General features: G+C 40.2%; 1 protein-coding gene across 1 annotated transcript in view; it reads left to right on the forward strand.

Annotated features, from left to right (window-relative positions):
* The window catches only part of LOC148504751 (indolethylamine N-methyltransferase-like), a 49,944-nt gene that overhangs the window by 26,565 nt on the left and 1,362 nt on the right, over positions 1-22,017 (forward strand). Inside the window, exon 3 of the mRNA XM_088448530.1 lies at positions 11,429-11,636. Within this exon, the coding sequence (XP_088304656.1) occupies positions 11,429-11,636 (208 nt within the window). The remainder of the gene's footprint in view (positions 1-11,428; positions 11,637-22,017) is intronic.

The raw sequence follows: 22,017 nt of genomic DNA on the forward strand, positions 1-22,017 counted from the left end.
GGCTCCGGCGTATGCCAATTGTTATATGTTAACGGTGGAGCAAAAGTTGTTTTTTCAAGATCAGAATATCAGTAGTGACATTGGGCCTGATTCAGAGCCGGACGCAATTAGCGATCGATCGTCCAGAAAATAGGGGTGGCTATTTAAATGAACCGTTCGCTCTTTGCAGTCTGTTCACGCCTCTAGGTCAGAACGAGCGAACAAAACTTGCGGTCGTTTTTTGGATAAATACGCCCCCTGGCCGCTCGCATCCTACGTCATGTCAGCTATTTATTAGATTAATCGAGTACATCGACCAGTGTATGAACTGCTCGCTATTCTTGTGGTTGGTTTTTGCTACCACAATCTTGCAAGCAGTTCTGGATTTAAAATAACCCAGTGACGTGGTCAATGACACTGCTGTTTTAATTATGCACACCCATAAAATGCCCATTTTGACCTTTAAGCACGCCTGCGTTCAGATCTCCACTCCCCGTTTTCAAGCACCTTCCCCTGTTACCACCCACATACGCCTCCTCCTGTCACTCAAATTATCAGGCATTCGCTATTTTGCGAGCACATGAATTTCAACCGCACTGACTGGTTCGCGCATGCGTATAACGATCCGTACGCATGCGCAGTTGGGCAAACATCGCTGGGAGCGAATGAGCAGCCGCTTACGAGCGGCTCTGAATTAGGCCCATTGTTCTCTACACACGCTTTATTGATGACTTGCTCATATTTTGGAAAGGTACTGAAGAGAAATGTATCACTCTAATGGAGGCACATAATGCTACTGATAGCCCGATGAAGTTCACGTTTAAAATGAGCCAGGCGCAGATCGACTTTTTGGATATTAGATTGATCAAAGAAGGCAATAAATTAATTACAACACTATTTTCAAAACCAACAGACCGCAATACATTATTGCAATTCCAAAGTTGCCATCCTCATAAGTTAAAGATGGGGTTGCCATAATCCCAAATATTAAGGGTATTTAGAAGCAATAGCGATAAAGACATCGCGTCACGTCAACTTGATGATATGGTAGAGAAATTCGCTTTGCGTGGTTATGATAAGCATCAACTATTAATAACTAAGAAAAAGGTTCTTACATTGAATAGAGAGGATCTGCTCTGTAAAATATCTGGTACGGTTAGTGGTAATAGGTTCCCATGGGTAACTCGGTATAATACACACTCGGCCATGATTAATAAAATTTAAAAAAAACATTGGCAAATGGTTGCAAGCGACCCTGATCTTGGGTTAGGTGACATGAACCTGATGCCCTGTTACTCTAGGGGAAAAAATGTAAAAGATTTTTTGGTGAAAACCAACTATTTTTCACAAGAGTCTAGCGGTCCATCACATTTTTTGGCCACCAAACACCGTGGCTGTTTCAGATGTACATGTGTTACATGTAGGTTTCTAATTCCTGGCAATGTCTTTTTTCATCCACATACGGGCATGAAGTTTACAATACAACATCATCTTACATGCAATAGTGTGTTTGTGATATATCAAATTGTTTGTCCCTGCGGACTTTCCTATGTGGGAAAAACGCAACGTAAATTTAAGGAAAGAATGGCTTCACATCGATCCACTATTAAAGCTGCACTTGCCAATGGATCCAGTGAACAACCTGTAGCGAGACATTTCCAGGAATTAAAACACCCTTTAGTGTCATTAAAATATCGCATGATTGACCACATCCCCCCGTTAATGCAAGGTGGTGATCGTGGGTTAATGTTATTAAGGAGGGAGGCAGAATGGATATTGAGGCTTGATGTACTTCATCCTAGGGGTCTAAATGACAATCTTCCTCTGGCTGGCTTTTGTTGAATTCTATGACTAAATAATGGATTAATCATGTCAGACTAGAGTTCCCTTTGGATGTCTTGATTTATACTTTCTTTAGTGTTATTGGAATTTAAGGGACACCTGGCTAATTGTTGTGGTGTTGTTACTAACCCAAGTACTCAGTAATTGAGGTATCGATGGCCTGGGCTATGTGATATATTGAGCCGATGTTACATTCAATCTCTGCTAAGATGTACACTATCTTGGGTTAGTTGGGGTTTTTCCTAGTGAGCATGGGTCTTTTGTTCAGATATTGTTCTCATAAAAAAAAATTTTCAAAAAATTTTCTTCAAAATTGTCCTCAGAATTTTTTCATGGTGTTGATCTAATGTGAAAAGAATTTTACAATTTTGGAAGGTGGTTATGATAGAACTATATAATTATAAACATAATGACAGTATATTTCATGTTTTCTTGTTTAATGTTAGATTGGGTCTAGCGGTGTGAATAGTAACATCAGTACGTAAATAGTGACTGTAGTTAACATTTGTTTATTAAAAACAATTGGTTGATTTGATTCCTACTTTAGACATAGCTGTTGTGGTGATATTATATGTTTTGCTATTTTAGCAAATTATCGATCTGATGTAAACTAATGTTATATTGTTGCCTAGCAACGCGGGTGTTGGGTCACGTGGTGTGCGCGCAGAGTCTGATATCATCAGCTGCAGCCGGAAGTAGCGGTTGAACAAATGGACACAGCTGGACGTCGCCGTTCACGTGGTGATTGGAAATGGGGTATTTAAGGTAGGTGTTTGTTATATCTTTGTATTTTATGAAGACAGTTGGATAAAGCAACTGAAACGTTAATTCATGTATCCACCACCTATTTGATTTGTTCCTGTCCATGAGTGCCGCACCATTTGTAGGATATCCAGTCGTTTTGTGGGGGCACCGGGCGAAGTTAACTTGTTTGTACGGAGTGCCGGTCCAATGTGGGATTATATATATATATATATATATATATAGTATATAGTCTTGCCGGCACTCCTCGATATAAGGTAAAGTATTGCGCCCGGTGCCTTCCTTATTACCTCTTTCAAGTTGGAGAGGAAAATACAAAGTCCTGGAACAGGCGTCACTCGCGGCGTCTATGATAATCAGACTTCACATACTCGTTGTTTAAATCAACGTTTCAGGACTCTTTATTGGTCCCTTCGTCAGGATACAAAAAAAGTAAGTGACAATTTCTTACCTTAAATACACCTTTGCACCCAGTGAAAAAGCCAGCTGAATTTCCTTCAGACGCCGTCAATGTGACGTCACAAATGGAGTGCTCCCCATCACCATAGTAACATTGGAAGCTTAAGGCTACGGAAGCCTACAATAGCCAAAATACTATAAATAGCAAAGTGCATAATAACCTATAGGGTCAATTAGCGCACCACGTAGTGGTACAAGTATCTAATCGCTAGTTTCATATATTGCAACAACCGATGTATTCAACCTATAAGTTGATCAATATTAAAACTAATAAATGGTATTTCAGATATACTTGAAATAATAAACTATCTTGAATGGTATTTTAGATATACTTTAAATAATAAATTATCTTAACATACATTTTCTTCATAAGCTCAATTATAACACTATAACTTGTGCCACCTATCCCTGGGTATAAACATACTGCTTGTCATTAAAGTCACATACACAGATATGCAAATATTTATAAAAAACATTGCAAATTCAACTGCTCATTTAATCCCTTAGGTGACATAGTATCTAATTTAAAGATCCAGCTAGATTCAAGCTGTAAAAATTTTCTTACTCTATCACCTCCACGGATGTTTAGTGGGACATGGTCTATTATCCTATAGCGAAGGCTTGACAAGTTATGCTTCGCTTCCACGAAAATGCTTGGCCACTGGCTGATCACTATGGCCTTTGTTTAAAGCAATTCTAATCGCACTTCTGTGGAGGGCCATACGTTCTTTAAACATATACGTTCAGTTTTGCCCACATAGCTTTTGCTACATGGGCAGGTGATCATATAAATTACAAATTTTGATGAGCACGTCAGGAAATGCATGATGTTATATTTTTTTCCCGTGTGTGGGTGGTGAAAACTATTGCCACTGATCATATAGTTGCACGTAGTGCAATTAGGGCATCTATAACATCCCAATTTTTTACCACTTAAGAAATGACTGCCCAAATAGTTGGCCTTTTTAGTAGTGACATCAGGTTTCACTAATAGATCCCTCAGACTGCGTCCCCTTTTGTAGCAATGCATAATAGATTTATTATGTAACGATGTTAATTCAGGGTCACTGCTAACTATGGGCCAAAGTGTTTTAACTGTTTGTGATACCTTCTCACTGGCCGTACTGAAATGATTCACCCAAGGAATTCTGTTTTCTTTATTCTTTTTGACTTTAGTGACAAGCAAAGAGGCTCTTGAATGTTTCAGAGCCTTTTAATGAGATCCTTCTTTTTGTAACCTCTACGTTGAAATTTATCCAACATAATATCTAATTCCTGTTTAAGGGAGGACTCATTACTGTTAATACGACAAATTCGTAAAAATTGAGAGTACGGTAAACTTTTTTTCAAACTAGTCGGATGGAAGCTGGTATAATGCAATAAGTTGTTACGATCAGTGGGCTTGTTGAATACCGAAGTGCACAATTTGCCACTCATCAAAGAAATTTTAACATCCAAATAGTTGATTACATCAAGATTCATTACAAATGTAAACTTCACCGGGTGTGCTAAACTATTATGTCTAACAAACACATTATTCAGATCATCCATTTGGCCTGTCCACAACACTAGTAAATCATCTATATATCTAAGATATACAAATAAGTATTTCGATATTTCAGGGTCAATAAAAAATATTTCTTTTTCTACAGAAAACATGTAGCTATTAGCGTAGCTTGGTGCTACCGCCGAGCCCATGGCACATCCTGATACTTGTAGAAAAAAATGCCCATCAAAAAAGAAATAATTTTTAGTCAAAATAAATTCAAGCAGATTAATAAAAAAGTTAATCTCCGGTCGTGTGTAGGCAGGATTATTAGTAATTAATTGCTTTACAGCCCACAAACCTTCCCTATGCAGGATACATGTGTATAGGCTTTGAACGTCCGCCGTGCACAAAATCAGATTCTCCGGTATCGATGTAAGGGAATCCAAAATCCTCTACAATGATGTCGTGTCTTTAAGCCATGTCCGTTCTTTTTGTATACATGGTTGCAAGTGGCTATCAAAGTAGACCGCCACTGGTTGCGTTAGTGATCCCCTGGCCAAAATAATCGGTCTTCCCGGGGGTTTCACCATGGATTTGTGTACTTTAGGTACAAAGTACATCAGTGGACAAACTGGGTGATCCACAGTCAGGGCTCGCTGTAGCTCCGATGAAATGATGCCTTCTACAACTGCTTGTGTCAAAATAGAGTCAAGTTCTTTTTTAAAAGATGTTACCTTGTAATGGTAAATAAACTTTATGATCTCTTAATTGGCTATAGATCTCCTCCTTATAATCATCTACATTTTGAATTGTTATTGACCCACCTTTATCCGATGGGCGTATTACAATATCATCATAGCTCTGGAGATCTCGTAAAGCCCGTCTTTCTGCTTGATTTAGATTAGGAAAAATCTGAGGCTGACATTTAATTTCTTCAGATACTGTTGTTTTCAATAGTCGGGAAAATGTTTTCAATGAGCTATTAGATGTTGGTGGATCAAAGGTTGAACCAGGCTGTAGAGCTTTAACTTTAGCCGGAATTATTTCACCTCTATTAGATGCAATCTGTGGCGATGCTTTGAAGAACTCTTTTAATTTAAGTGCTCTATTTAATTTAAAGTTCTCCACCTGCCATGAAAATTGATTAAATCTGGTTGTGGGAATAAACGAGAGGTCCTTATTCAGGACATTGCTTTCATGATTTGATAAAGTTCTCTTCGAGAGATTAAATATTATATTCTCCGATTCTGAGGTGGGCGCCTGTTTCCACTTCTCCCTTTCATTTTGCCGCGACCTTCGGGTGCGATGTCTCTTATTCCTGATGGGAATGCTCTCGTTGCTGTGCCTAAAGGGTACTGTTGTGGCGTTGAGTTAATATCTGCATCACTCTGTGCTGATTCAGCTGATGACTCAGTATTCGAGAGATAACTGCGGAATCTCCTTGTTTTAAAATATCTCCTCTCTTGTAGTTGTGAACCCGTCAACCAGCTATACACCTGTTGCTTCTCATAATCATTTTCAACCTTTGCCAATTTGGATTTCTTAAATTTAATCAACTCTTTAGTGTGTTGATCCATTTGGTTCTGGATCTTTTCAATCCAGTTAATAGAACCATCTTTCTCTAGAGTATTTTTATTCATTGCCTCAAAAGAGCTCAATTGATCCCTGGTAATTTTTAATTCCTTGGTCGCTTCCTCTATCACTAATAAAATTAGGCCTAGAGAGCATTTGTTTAAAATGGCAATCCATTTTTTACAAAAAGGAATGTCATGTCTGCCAATAGTCGGAATATTTTTTATACGAAAGCCCCTTGGTGTTTTCTTAGATTTGTAGTAGTCTGACAAGGTTATACAGTGATACAAATAATCAGTCTCTCTTTTTTTAAGCTTAATCCAGTCACGGAACAAGTCCTCATTAGTCACTTTATCTTTTTCTGTTAACCTCTCTTTAAACAGTATCGATTGAGCTTGTGCTTCAGTGTAGCTAAATGTATCTCCTGTTTGCAATTGTATACAAGTAGTAATTCCTTCCACTTCATCAGTTTGCAACATAATGAAAATCGCTGATTAACTATTGTAGCAACTGAATTCCAACCACTTCCAATATTGATAGCAAATACTATTGCAATGTATCACAGTCTTACAAGGACTAATCACTTGTTTAGAAATGCAACATATAAAATAGATGGTGGGTGCCTTGCCTATGGAGACTCCAAAACGAGTTTTGCTGAACTCTCCAGATAAATAGTATATAGTCTTGCCGGCACTCCTCGATATAAGGTAAAGTACTGCGCCCGGTGCCTTCCTTATTACCTCTTTCAAGTTGGAGAGGAAAATACAAAGTCCTGGAACAGGCGTCACTCGCGGCGTCTATGATAATCAGACTTCACATACTCGTTGTTTAAATCAACGTTTCAGGACTCTTTATTGGTCCCTTCGTCAGGATACAAAAAAAGTAAGTGACAATTTCTTACCTTAAATACACCTTTGCACCCAGTGAAAAAGCCTGCTGAATTTCCTTCAGACGCCGTCAATGTGACGTCACAAATGGAGTGCTCCCCATCACCATAGTAACATTGGAAGCTTATTATGCACTTTGCTATTTATTGTATTTTGGCTATTGTAGGCTTCCGTAGCCTTAAGCTTCCAATGTTACTATGGTGATGGGGAGCACTCCATTTGTGACGTCACATTGACGGCGTCTGAAGGAAATTCAGCTGGCTTTTTCACTGGGTGCAAAGGTGTATTTAAGGTAAGAAATTGTCACTTACTTTTTTTGTATCCTGACGAAGGGACCAATAAAGAGTCCTGAAACGTTGATTTAAACAACGAGTATGTGAAGTCTGATTATCATAGACGCCGCGAGTGACGCCTGTTCCAGGACTTTGTATTTTCCTCTCCAACTTGAAAGAGGTAATAAGGAAGGCACCGGGCGCAGTACTTTACCTTATATCGAGGAGTGCCGGCAAGACTATATACTATTTATCTGGAGAGTTCAGCAAAACTCGTTTTGGAGTCTCCACAGGCAAGGCACCCACCATCTATTTTATATGTTGCATTTCTAAACAAGTGATTAGTCCTTGTAAGACTGTGATACATTGCAATATTATTTGCTATCAATATTGGAAGTGGTTGGAATTCAGTTGCTACAATAGTTAATCAGTGATTTTCATTATGTTGCAAACTGATGAAGTGGAAGGAATTACTACTTGTATACAATTGCAAACAGGAGATACATTTAGCTACACTGAAGCACAAGCTCAATCGATACTGTTTAAAGAGAGGTTAACAGAAAAAGATAAAGTGACTAATGAGGACTTGTTCCGTGACTGGATTAAGCTTAAAAAAAGAGAGACTGATTATTTGTATCACTGTATAACCTTGTCAGACTACTACAAATCTTAGAAAACACCAAGGGGCTTTCGTATAAAAAATATTCCGACTATTGGCAGACATGACATTCCTTTTTGTAAAAAATGGATTGCCATTTTAAACAAATGCTCTCTAGACCTAATTTTATTAGTGATAGAGGAAGCGACCAAGGAATTAAAAATTACCAGGGATCAATTGAGCTCTTTTGAGGCAATGAATAAAAATACTCTAGAGAAAGATGGTTCTATTAACTGGATTGAAAAGATCCAGAACCAAATGGATCAACACACTAAAGAGTTGATTAAATTTAAGAAATCCAAATTGGCAAAGGTTGAAAATGATTATGAGAAGCAACAGGTGTATAGCTGGTTGACGGGTTCACAACTACAAGAGAGGAGATATTTTAAAACAAGGAGATTCCGCAGTTATCTCTCGAATACTGAGTCATCAGCTGAATCAGCACAGAGTGATGCAGATATTAACTCAACACCACAACAGTACCCTTTAGGCACAGCAACGAGAGCATTCCCATCAGGAATAAGAGACATCGCACCCGAAAGTCGCGGCAAAATGAAAGGGAGAAGTGGAAACAGGCGCCCACCTCAGAATCGGAGAATATAATATTTAATCTCTCGAAGAGAACTTTATCAAATCATGAAAGCAATGTCCTGAATAAGGACCTCTCGTTTATTCCCACAACCAGATTTAATCATTTTTCATGGCAGGTGGAGAACTTTAAATTAAATAGAGCACTTAAATTAAAAGAGTTCTTCAAAGCATCGCCACAGATTGCATCTAATAGAGGTGAAATAATTCCGGCTAAAGTTAAAGCTCTACAGCCTGGTTCAGCCTTTGATCCACCAACATCTAATAGCTCATTGAAAACATTTTCCCGACTATTGAAAACAACAGTATCTGAAGAAATTAAATGTCAGCCTCAGATTTTTCCTAATCTAAATCAAGCAGAAAGACGGGCTTTACGAGATCTCCAGAGCTATGATGATATTGTAATACGCCCATCGGATAAAGGTGGGTCAATAACAATTCAAAATGTAGATGATTATAAGGAGGAGATCTATAGCCAATTAAGAGATCATAAAGTTTATTTACCATTACAAGGTGACCCGGTAACATCTTTTAAAAAAGAACTTGACTCTATTTTGACACAAGCAGTTGTAGAAGGCATCATTTCATCGGAGCTGCAGCGAGCCCTGACTGTGGATCACCCAGTTTGTCCACTGATGTACTCTGTACCTAAAGTACACAAATCCATGGTGAAACCCCCGGGAAGACCGATTATTTCGGCCAGGGGATCACTAATGCAACCAGTGGCGGTCTACTTAGATAGCCACTTGCAACCATGTATACAAAAAGAACGGACATGGCTTAAAAACACGACATCATTGTTGAGGATTTTGGATTCCCTTACATCGATACCGGAGAATCTGATTTTGTGCACGGCGGACGTTCAAAGCCTATACACATGTATCCTGCATAGGGAAGGTTTGTGGGCTGTAAGGCAATTAATTACTAATAATCCTGCCTACACAGGACCGGAGATTAACTTTTTTATTAATCTGCTTGAATTTATTTTGACTAAAAATTATTTCTTTTTTGATGGCCATTTTTTTCTACAAGTATCAGGATGTGCCATGGGCTCGGCGGTAGCACCAAGCTACGCTAATAGCTACATGTTTTCTGTAGAAAAAGAAATATTTTTTATTGACCCTGAAATATCGAAATACTTATTTGTATATCTTAGATATATAGATGATTTACTAGTGTTGTGGACAGGCCAAATGGATGATCTGAATAATGTGTTTGTTAGACATAATAGTTTAGCACACCCGGTGAAGTTTACATTTGTAATGAATCTTGATGTAATCAACTATTTGGATGTTAAAATTTCTTTGATGAGTGGCAAATTGTGCACTTCGGTATTCAACAATCCCACTGATCGTAACAACTTATTGCATTATACCAGCTTCCATCCGACTAGTTTGCCGTACTCTCAATTTTCCCGAATTTGTCGTATTAACAGTAATGAGTCCTCCCTTAAACAGGAATTAGATATTATGTTGGATAAATTTCAACGTAGAGGTTACAAAAAGAAGGATCTCATTAAACAGAGAGATAAGGCTCTGAAACATTCAAGAGCCTCTTTGCTTGTCACTAAAGTCAAAAAGAATAAAGAAAACAGAATTCCTTGGGTGAATCATTTCAGTACGGCCAGTGAGAAGGTATCACAAACAGTTAAAACACTTTGGCCCATAGTTAGCAGTGACCCTGAATTAACATTGTTACATAATAAATCTATTATGCATTGCTACAAAAGGGGACGCTGTCTGAGGGATCTATTAGTGAAACCAGATGTCACTACTAAAAAGGCCAACTATTTGGGCAGTCATTTCTTAAGTGGTAAAAAATTGGGATGTTATAGATGCCCTAATTGCACTACGTGCAACTATATGATCAGTGGCAATAGTTTTCACCACCCACACACGGGGAAAAAATATAACATCATGCATTTCCTGACGTGCTCATCAAAATTTGTGATTTATATGATCACCTGCCCATGTAGCAAAAGCTATGTGGGCAAAACTGAACGTATGTTTAAAGAACGTATTGCCCTCCACAGAAGTGCGATTAGAATTGCTTTAAACAAAGGCCATAGTGATCAGCCAGTGGCCAAGCATTTTGTGGAAGCGAAGCATAACTTGTCAAGCCTTCGCTATAGGATAATAGACCATGTCCCACAAAACATCCGTGGAGGTGATAGAGCTAGAAAATTTTTACAGCTTGAATCTAGCTGGATCTTTAAATTAGATACTATGTCACCTAAGGGATTAAATGAGCAGTTGAATTTGCAATGTTTTTTATAAATATTTGCATATCTGTGTATGTGACTTTAATTGACAAGCAGTATGTTTATACCCAGGGATAGGTGGCACAAGTTATAGTGTTATAATTGAGCTTATGAAGAAAATGTATGTTAAGATAATTTATTATTTCAAGTATATCTAAAATACCATTCAAGATAGTTTATTATTTCAAGTATATCTGAAATACCATTTATTAGTTTTAATATTGATCAACTTATAGGTTGAATACATCGGTTGTTGCAATATGTGAAACTAGCTATTAGATACTTGTACCACTACGTGGTGCGCTAATTGACCCTATAGGTTATTATGCACTTTGCTATTTATTGTATTTTGGCTATTGTAGGCTTCCGTAGCCTTAAGCTTCCAATGTTACTATGGTGATGGGGAGCACTCCATTTGTGACGTCACATTGACGGCGTCTGAAGGAAATTCAGCAGGCTTTTTCACTGGGTGCAAAGGTGTATTTAAGGTAAGAAATTGTCACTTACTTTTTTTGTATCCTGACGAAGGGACCAATAAAGAGTCCTGAAACGTTGATTTAAACAACGAGTATGTGAAGTCTGATTATCATAGACGCCGCGAGTGACGCCTGTTCCAGGACACTATATATATATATATATACACTATTTTTTTTTTCAAAGGTGGTGTAGAAGGAGACACATTGATTGATTTTGGCTCTGGACCGACCATCTACCAACTACTTTCTGCTTGCGAAGTATTTAACAACATAATCACCTCTGATTTTCTTGAACAAAACCGTGCTGAACTTCAGAAATGGATAAGGAAGGATCCCAGTGATTTAGATTGGACTCATGTTATTAAATATGTATGCGAACTTGAAGGGAACAGGTATGCACAGCGTCTTCACTTGAATTAAGCATAACTTAAAATGATTACCTTACTTGTACTTCAACTTACTGAAATAACATAATCACCTCTGATTTTCTTGAAGAAAATCTTGTTTAGTCACAGAAATGGCTGAAGAAGGGTTTGAAAAGTTTTACACTAGACAACATACTGTATGTAAAATTTGTGTACGAGCTGGAAAAACAGGCATAAGTAGGGTCTTGAGTTGAGATCAGCCTAGCTAAAAGGCTAACTCAACACAAACTCGATTAAAAAAATGTCAGTTGCATGTTTCCATGATTAGATATGTTAATAAGGAGATCAGCTCTTTCCAAAATGTCTACTGGATAAGAGAAACAGACATGTTTCAGTCTTACTTTATTATTTTTGTGTGGTGTTACCCTTAAAGCCATTGTAAATGAGGGCACCCTAAATCATTTGTTTGTTAAATTTAATGAGCTGATGCAGATTTAAATGTACATTCATTAGCATAGTGTACCTTGTATGAATACCCCCTATGCTTGCTAAGGAAATAAGCCGTTATGCGAAGTCATATGCAGTTGTTTGCATCTACACTTACCACCGGAGAGGCAGAATGGAGGCATGAAGTGTTTTTGTAAAGTAATTAAAAAACAACAATAAAATTCAGGCACAACAATCTAAACACCAATATGTATGTATACCAAAATATAAAGTTGATACAGTTCCTAGACCAGAGTAAATCCTTTTGAACCAGATCATTTTAAGGACAATCTGAAAAATGGAAAAGATATATTAATTTAAATGTTTTCAATTAAGGGCATTTAAGTGAGTAATATAAATATTTTTACTAGAAAGGAGCTCAAACATACAATGACATAATTTTAATAAATACAGTAAAAAATATACATATCAAAATATAACACAAAAATCATTTAAAAAATCTGTATTGTAAAAAAAGCTTCAAGTCTGATGTATAATTAAACCAAGAAAGTCTGTGTCCAATTAATACTGTAAGTATTGTAGATGAAATATCAAGAATTGGATCATTTTATTTGGTCACGTAATCCACATAAGATTAAATGGAGACAAACTTGATTAAAAGATATATCTGGTCAACAATATACTTCAGACTAGAGAACATCTTAGTGGGTCCATCCATGGACTTAAAATTATAGGGAGACCACTCACCACACTGCAATCTCCACTGACATCATTGACAGCCAATAAGAACACTGTAGCTGTCTGGAAGATGTTCTAATCAGGAACAGGTGTCAGTAGTTCCATAAATAAGGCTGTCCAGAAGCACTGCTCAGGACATGGTGAGCTTCAGGTGGTCTGATTCTGGTAATATGGAAGTGCAGCTATTATCAATGCACTTGTCACAGCGTGGCCGATCCAGACACTCACTTACTGGGTAGGGCAGTGCTTGGATCTTGGTCGGCTTAGAGCAGCAGTCAGGGAGTCCTCAGCACCCGCTGCTAGTGTTCTGGTCCCAGCTTCTTCTCCTGTCCTCCGGTGGCTGAATTTAATTATTTTCTATAAAGAGAGTCTCTGGGCACTAGGCAGGAGCCAGAGTTAAGGCTCCCAAACCATACTCCAGCATTTTCAGTGATTATTGATACTTGTTCCTGACCTTGTCTTTGTTCACGACCTGATTCCGTCTTTTACCTGGTACTGCACTTGTATTCCGGTTTTGACCTTGGCTATACTCCGTATCCTGTTTTTATATGCTTCCTGGTACCATCTTGTCCGTGTTTGGTTCTGATCAAGCTGTCAACTATTTGATATACCTGAATTGTATTCCAACAAGAGAAAAGAAGAAAGAAAGCATCTTTTTGGTGCACTCTGAACTTTGGTTCAGAGTGCACCAAAAAGATGCTTTTTTTCTTCTTTTCTCTTGTTGAAACAATTGTCCATGACGTATAGCATCATGGTAGCACCCTCATTAAAAATTAAAAATTTATATTAGAAGTAATAAAAAATTTATTCATTTAATGATTTAATGGAATTGATGAGGTTTGAACCTATGGTATTACAACAAAATACATATTTGGTCCATTGGACACTGGTGCAGGATTTATCCATTATAAGTTTCTGAATTGTATTCCACTTACTCCAAAAAAACACCAGCAACTACAAAAGGGAACCAAGTCCAAACCTCCTTGTAGGGGTCCCTAGTGAATCAGCTGGCAAATTAGACTTTGTACCTCAGTACTGGGTTTCGTCAATCCAGAAGTACGGGCTAGCATCCACTATCTATCCCTGAGTTGTGACGGAATACTCTGGCCAAAAATGGATGCCGCTGGTAATTTTTCACCTCAAGATCTGCTGGATAATCTCCTAGCTAGACTCAGAAAGCAAGAACAAGACCAGACCCAGATTATGCAGTGTCTACAGACATTGATGCAACGAGTTGATGTATCTCAGCCACCTCCAGTACAACCAGCAACACCTCCCGTGGTTGCCATTCAAGCTGCAGGTACTTTTGCACCACAAAGAATTCTGAATCCCTCGACATATTATGGGGATTCTAAAGGCTGTTGTGGATTTCTAAATCCGTGCTCAATTCAGTTTGAGGTCCAAGCGCAAATTTTCCTTCCAAGAGGACAAAGGTGGCTTAAATAATTTTGCTATTGTCCAGACAGGCATTGGTATGGGCCTCTCCATTATGGGAAAGGAGTGACCCACTTGTCAATAAAATCACTGATTTCCTTGCAGACTTTTGGAAGGTCTTCGATGAGCCCACACAAGTAGCTTCTGCAGTATCAGCTATTCTGCATTTGAAGCAAGGCAACCAATTGACAATATACCATGCATTTCCAAACCCTGGCCTCAGAGTTAGGGGTGAACAATAAAGTCCTGGTTGCTGCATAATGCACGGTCTGTCAGAGTAATTCAAGGATGTACTGCCATCCAGAGAATTGCCAGCATCTTTGGATGACCTAATATCCTTTTGTATTTTGGTAGACATTTGCAACAAAGAGAGGGCATGAGAGAGGGAACAGTCTTGGTGCTTCAAGATTTCACAGCTCTGATTGAGTCTCCAGTAGAGCCCAGTACTGTGGCAAACTGGGTCACCTCCTTGCAAGCTGTTCCAAGTGTCCCGGAAATGAGAGGCCCTAACTGATTAAAGTGTGGTCAGGTTAGGTGCATTTAATCACACCCCAAAAGAGGGCAGTCCTTCTCAGTTCTCAATTGATGTGATCCTGTTATTAGAAAAGACCCCAGAGACACTCAATACCTTCATGGACTCTGACACTGACAGGAACTTCATTACAGCAAAAAAAGGTTCAGGAGTTAGGGATTTATAGTATGCTGCAGCATATGCCACTCTTTATCATTGGAGTAGACTGGAATAAACTTCCCACAGCTAGCATTCACTTCCAGACATTACCATGCAAGCGGGTGCTCTCCATCGGGAGTTTATATCCTTCTACAAACTCCCATTAGCCAAGAGTCCTATTATCCTAGGTCTTCCATGGCTATGCAAGCATGCTCCCACATTAGATTGGAGTAAACCCCAAATCCTGTCATGGGGAACTCAGTGCCATCAGATGTGCTTGATAACTATTAGACCTCCACATTGTGTAATACAGAGTTCGTCCGCCACTTCAGATGACCCCCTTTCAGCTCCATACCAGTCCTTTAGAAATATATTCAGCAAGAAGGCTACTGAAACACTCCCAAGATCATTGGGAATGGGACTGCACTTTATATTTACTGCCTGGGAAGATGCCTTCTATGGGGAGAAAGTTTCCTCTCTTGCTTTCTGAGGCCTAAGCTGTATCTGAATACATCAAGGAGACCTTGAGCGCGGGTTCGTCAAGGAGTCTAAGTCACCTGCAGGAGCTGATTTATATTTTGTCAAAAAGGAAGATGGAGGGTTAAGACCATGTATTGATTATCAGGCTCTGAAACCATCACCGTCAAGAATTGGTATCCACTACCACAAATCTCGGAACTCTTTGATCGTATAAAAGGGGAAAAGTTTTTTTCTAAATTAGATCTCCGTGGTGCTTATAACTTAATCAGGATCTGAAAGGGAGATGAGTGGAAGACAGCCTTTAACATGCATGATGGCTATTATGAGCACTTGGTCATGCCTTTTGGTTTATGCAATGCACCTGCTGTTTTCCAAAAGTACATGAATAACATCTTTCAAGACCTGTTATATAAGTACATCATGGTGTATTTGGACGACATCCTGATCTTCTCTATGGTCATAGTCATCGTAAGCAAGTATGCGAAATGCTGTCACAACTTCGGGATAACCGCTCTTCTGCAAGTTAGAGAAGTGCTCCTTTGAACAAAAGGAGCTGGCATTCTTGGGTTACTTTATTTTGGCCTCTAGTCTCCAAATGGATCCAGAGAAGCTCCCCACCATTGTCAACTGGTCCTGTCCAGTGGGGTTAAAGGCAATACAACATTTCCTGGGCTTCTGTAACTTTTACCAGCAGTTCATCAGTAACTATTCATCTGTTGCAGCTCCCTTCACAAATCTTTTACCAAGTAGTTCAAAGACACCTGGGTTTGCATTTGATCACTTGAAGCAGTGCTTCATCTCTGCTCCCATCCTGAGGCAACCCAATTGTGACCTGCCTTTATATATGGAGGTGGAAGCCTCTACAGTTGGTGTTGGAGCAGTGGTTTTGCAGAAGAATGAGGAGGGGAAGTGGTACTCTTGTGGTTTCTTTTCAAACAAGTCCTGAGCTCCGAAGAAAAATTACGCTGTCAGGGATAAATAAATTGTTAGCCATCAAACTGCCCATGCATTAATGGCAATACCTATTAGAGGGGGCAAAATAGTGATGCTTTACACTGACCACAAGAACCTTACTTAACTTAAGACTGCTTACTGTCTGAATGATCATCAATCCAGATGGTCACTGTTCTTTGACCACTTCAAAGTGGTGATCACTTATCAGCCAGGTAGCAAAAACATCAAAGCTGACTCATTTAGTTTAGCTGAGGAGGATGAGGTTTGAGAGGATAAGCCCATCCTCCATCCTGCCTGCTTTGTGGCAGTAACTACCAGGGTCAAAATTCCCATAGGAAAGACATTTGTAGCACCTGAACTCCATGCAAAACTGCTCCAATGGGCACATGGTTTGCGTTTCACCAGTCATGCAGGTGGAGCTTATACTTATGGAGTATAGGTGGCCAATAATCTGTCAAGATGCTAAGGATTATGTGGCAGCCAGTTCTACCTGTGTTTAACATAAGGTTCCACTTCACTTGCCTTTAGGTCCTCTGCATCCATTACCAGTACCTGATCATTCTTGAACCCATATTTCCATGGACATTGTCACCAATCTGCCATCCTGTCAAGGTTTCAATACCATCTGGGTAGTGATTGACAGGTTCTCTAAAGTGGCGCATTTTATTCCATTAATAGACCTACCCTCAGCTCCAAGGCTAGCGGAGGCTTTCATAAAGGAGATATTCAGGTTGCATTACTTCCCTCTGGACATTGTTTCAGGCCATGGGGTGCATTTACCTCCAAATTCTGGAGGGCATTATGTAAGTGTTTTAGAGTTTAACCTGAGCTTTTCATCAGCCTTCCATCCCCAAAGTAATGGTCAGATGGAGTGAGTGAATCAGGAGAAATTAATTTGAATGTATGTGACGGTCAGGCAAGATGATTGAGTCTTCTTGCTACCATGGGCTGAATTCACGCATAACTAGCTCTTCCATGAGACTTCAGGCCACTCGATACTTTTCATTCAGTATGGTCTACCAGCCCTTCAGTCAGTATCACTCCCAGTTGTCCATGACCTAGTGAATCAGTTCCTCAATATCTGAAAAGAGGTTAAGAAAATTTGTGCATAGCCCCTTCAAGGTATAAAGTGTTTCTGGACAGGAATAGGAAGAGGATTCCTCAACTGTTCAACCAATGATCTGCGACTGAAGAAGCCCACATTGAAATTTGAACCCAGGTTCATTGGGCCATTCCGTATCCTCCATGTGGTCAACCCAGAGGCATACCCCCTTAAACTTCCTGGCATGTTTATTATACCAAATGTATTTCACATCTCACCCTTGAAACCACAGGTTCTGAATCAGTTTTCGACACCTTGTGATTGTCCTTCAGCTATTCTAGTGGATCAGCAGGAAGGGTATGAAGTGAAAAAGATTTTGGACTACAGTGTTTTTTGAGGTACAGTTCAATTCCTTGTGGACTGGAAAGGATATGGTCCCAAGGAATGTTGTTGGGTCAAGGCCTCAGATATCCTTGCACCTCAAATTCTCCAAAAATCTCATCAGAAGTTCCCTGGCAAGCTGTTTTTGGGGTGTTCGGAGCCCAACCCTAGAGGGGGGCTAATGTCATGTCACCCACTTACCAGGTCTGCCAGCACTGGAGTCCTGGTCAGCATAGGGCAGCAGGTGGGGAGTCCCCAGCACCTGCAGCTAGTGTTCTGATCCCAGGTCCTTCTCCTGTCCTCACCCAGTGACTGCCCTAGGGGTGCACGCACTGACCTGCAAGAAGATTTAAAGAGACAGATGCGCCAAATGTGACATCATGTTTAGCACGAAGAATTGAATTGAACTCCTTCCTATTAAGGGAGTCTCTGCGCACAAGGCAGGTGCCAAAGTATAGACTCCCAAACCATACTCCAGCGTTTCTACTGATTGTTGATACTAGTTCCTGACATTGGCTTTGTTCATGACCTGATTCCGTCCCCACCGTGATACTGTGCTTGCATAACGGTTTTGACCTTGGCTATCCTCCATGACTTGTTTTTTCTGCTTCGGTATTGATAAGGGCTTAGAGTCGCTAGTGGGGAAAAGTCCTGCACAGCCTTGAGGGCTGGAGTATCTTGGCAAGATGCAGCCGTATAGTTGTGATGTGGCCATTGGGGCCTGTCGCAGCCTCTGGGCTGATTGAGGCCTGAGGGCTGGTAAACTGTGGTGTGGCCTTTGGGCCGGTAGCAGCTTCTGGGCTGGTTGAGGCCTGTGGGCCTATAAGTTGTGATACGGCCTTTGGGCCAGTAGCAGCCCCTGGACTGGTTGAGACCTGAGGGCCTAAAAGAAGTGAAGTGGCCTTTGGGTTGGTAGCAGCCTCTGGGCTGGTTGAGGCCTGTGGGCCTATGAGTGGTGATGCAGCCTTTGGGCTGTTAGCAGCCTCTGGGCTGGTTGAGGCCTGTGGGCCTATGAGTGGTGATGCAGCCTTTGGGCCGATAGCAGCCTCTGAGCTGGTTTTTGCCTTGAGGGCAGAATGACTTGGCAGGAGGATGCTGAGTTGCTACCAGTGCGGCCGGGATGACACTGGCGACGGTGCACTGGATTGCGCACTGAGGATGCTGAGTTGCTACCAGTGTCCCCGGGATGACACTGGCATCGGTGCGCTGGATTGTGCACTTGGACCGCTGAGTTGCGGACAATGTCGCCGGGTCGACACTGGTGCTGGACACAGACTGGCACTTTAGGTGGAGGAAGCACACTGTGCCACCTAGATAACACAAGCAGCACGAGCAAGTGGAATGCAGACTGCGGCACCTGGATGGGACAAACGGCAGTACATAAACACAGTAGACTGGCTCAGGAACTTGACTGGAAAACAGGAGACTGGAACAACTGGAAGTACGAGAAGCTCTATCACCAGCAATGAGTGAAGGGCTGGCAGGAATATAACAGAAACAGGGCCCAACCAGAGCAAGTCTCCCTAATGCCAGATTATTGAGCACCTGGGCTGTGTTCAGATAGGATAATCAATCAGTGTGCATCTGACAGGCAGTAATTAGTTCAGAGGCTCAGCAGCAACCAAGACTGGAACTGCAAACAATATGCTGCTAACCACAGATTCTAACAGGAGGAAGAAGGAGACTTCAGTGAACGCTTGTCTGGAGTTCTCCCTGCACAGCATTGACAGCATGGCGCCTTGTGACAGTGATACCATCTTGTCCGCTTGGTTCTGACTTTGCCTGCTGACTACTGATACTCATGTATTGAATTCAACATGATCCAAATAAACACCAGCAACTGTACAAGGGAACCAGGTTGAGGGCTGCGACCTGCGGGTCAAATGCAGCCAAGTCCAAACTTCCTTGCGGAGGTCCCTGGTGAATACTGCTGCCACGTTAGACTCCATGCCTCAGTACTCTATATTGTCAATCCCAATGAAGGGGCAGGCATCCACTATCCATCCGTGAGTTGTGACAGCACCTTCATGTTAAAATGCATGCACCAGATTATCACATAAAATAAAGCATGTTGGTCTAATGGTGAAGAATATTTAGGGTCTGATTCAAAGCATACAATGACAACGACATACGGCTGACTTGTGTACAACTCTATCAGCCACATGATGTAATTCCTTATTAAACATAGTCAATATTGTAAAATACATCATGTTCTAAACCATACTAATTATGGCATTTTGTACAAAAAAGGATGAAGAAATCTAAAGAACATCTAAAAATAAATTTTACTTCAGTGGTTGAGACGGCATGTTGTCATCACACATTACAGCATGTTGTCATCACACATTACAGTATGTTGACATTGTGCATTACAGTATGTTGTCATCACATATTACAGTAGGTTGTCATCACACATTACAGCATGTTGTCATCACACATTACAGTATGTTGACATTGTGCATTACAGTATGTTGGCATCACATATTACAGTATGCTGTCATCACACATTACAGTATGTTGGCATCACATATTACAGTATTTTGGTATCACATATTACAGTATGCTGTCATCACGCATTACAGTATGTTGTCATCACACATTGCAGTATGTTGGGTATCATATATTACAGTATGTTGGCATTGTACATTACAGTATGTTGGCATTACACATTACAGTGTGTTGGGCATCACACATTACAGTACGTTGGCATCACATTACAGTACGTTGGCATCACACATTACAGTATGTCGGCATCACATATTACAATATGCTGTCCTCGCAATTTACAGTATGCTGGCATCGCACATTACAGTTTGATGGGCATCGCACATTACAGTGATGTGTGATTAAAGATCATGCATGCTATAGTATGCAGCTAATTTTAATCCTGTTTAGTTCACCACATGTTGGGTTTAATATTCTCTGCTGCTGTTCCACAGGTATCAAGGGAGTCTGTTGTAACCATGCAGTCCTCTCTCCAAATAAGTAAATAGGGCTATGACAATTGTCAATATTACTTTACCGCCTCCACCGTCAAGGTACCATGTGTAACGTGTTTCTCCGCCTAGTGTGCACCATCAGCGGCTTCCTCAGAACTAAACGGGATTACAAATAGCTGCTTACTATAGCATGCATGATCTTGATTACTAACATCACTCTATAAGCGCTTATTAACCCCACTAACCATTCAGAAAAGGTTGAATTGCATGATATATAGCTTTTCATTTCTTGGATTTTTTAAACTGACTAACAATCTCTATATACAAAAGCCATCTTGCTATTCTGCTTTAGGGACATTAATCAGTTCCAAAAGGAATATTGCCAGCTGTTGGCTCTAACAAACTTTGCCTATTAAACTGCAGAATATCTAGGTGCTCTTTGGGATACATGTTGTTCCTGGTTGTTGCTAATAAGGACCAAGGTCTCCATATATGTTTATTATTGGAATAGAGTACACTAATTATAATGATCATTGTATTTTTTACGTGTGAGATATTATTTATTGATTTTTCGTGTTATTGCCGGCATTATCATATGTTGATATATGAATTAGTTTTTTAATGTTAATAAAATTGAATATATGAATTGAATCTCAATCAATTGAACAGTGCTCTCTGGTGAGGCTACAGGCCTCATTTTTTGTTCTACATTCTGTTAATAATATGACATTGAGGGAAGTGAGGTTATTTAGAGGCTGGCAAGGTTATCAGCTCAGTCTTAGACATTTTAAATTTAAGAAAGAACTGTGACATCCAGGAGGAAACTGAATAGAAACAGCTTGAGATATGATAGAAGGGAAAAGGTCTGGGAGGAGAGGTAGATCTGAGTGTCAATAGCATAGAGCTGATATTGGAGGCCAAAAGAGCTGATGAACTCATCTAAAGAGGATATGCCACGGGAGAATAGAAGAGGTTCAAAAACAGAACCTTGGATGACACCATCTGGTAGTGAAAGTGGGGGAGAAATGGAATCATGAGAGGAGGCAGAGAAAGATTGGTCAGAGAGGGAGGAGGACATCCAGGAGAGGGCAGTATTGCACACACCAAGAAAGTGAAATATTTGCAGAAGAAGAGGGTGGTCCACTGTGTCAGTAGCAGCAGAGAGGACAAGGAGAATAAGCAAAAAGTGGTGGATTTGGCAGCAAGGAGGTTATTGCTAATTTAAGTGTGGGCAGTTTTCTGTGGAGTGGAGAGAATGAAAGCCAGACTGAAATTGGTCAAGCAGGGGAGGAAAAAAAAGGTGGTCATTTGGTTTTAGATAAT

This window comes from Taudactylus pleione, unplaced genomic scaffold (assembly GCF_031769625.1).
Source record: "Taudactylus pleione unplaced genomic scaffold, aTauple2 ptg000457l, whole genome shotgun sequence".
Taxonomy (NCBI): Eukaryota; Metazoa; Chordata; class Amphibia; order Anura; family Myobatrachidae; genus Taudactylus; species Taudactylus pleione.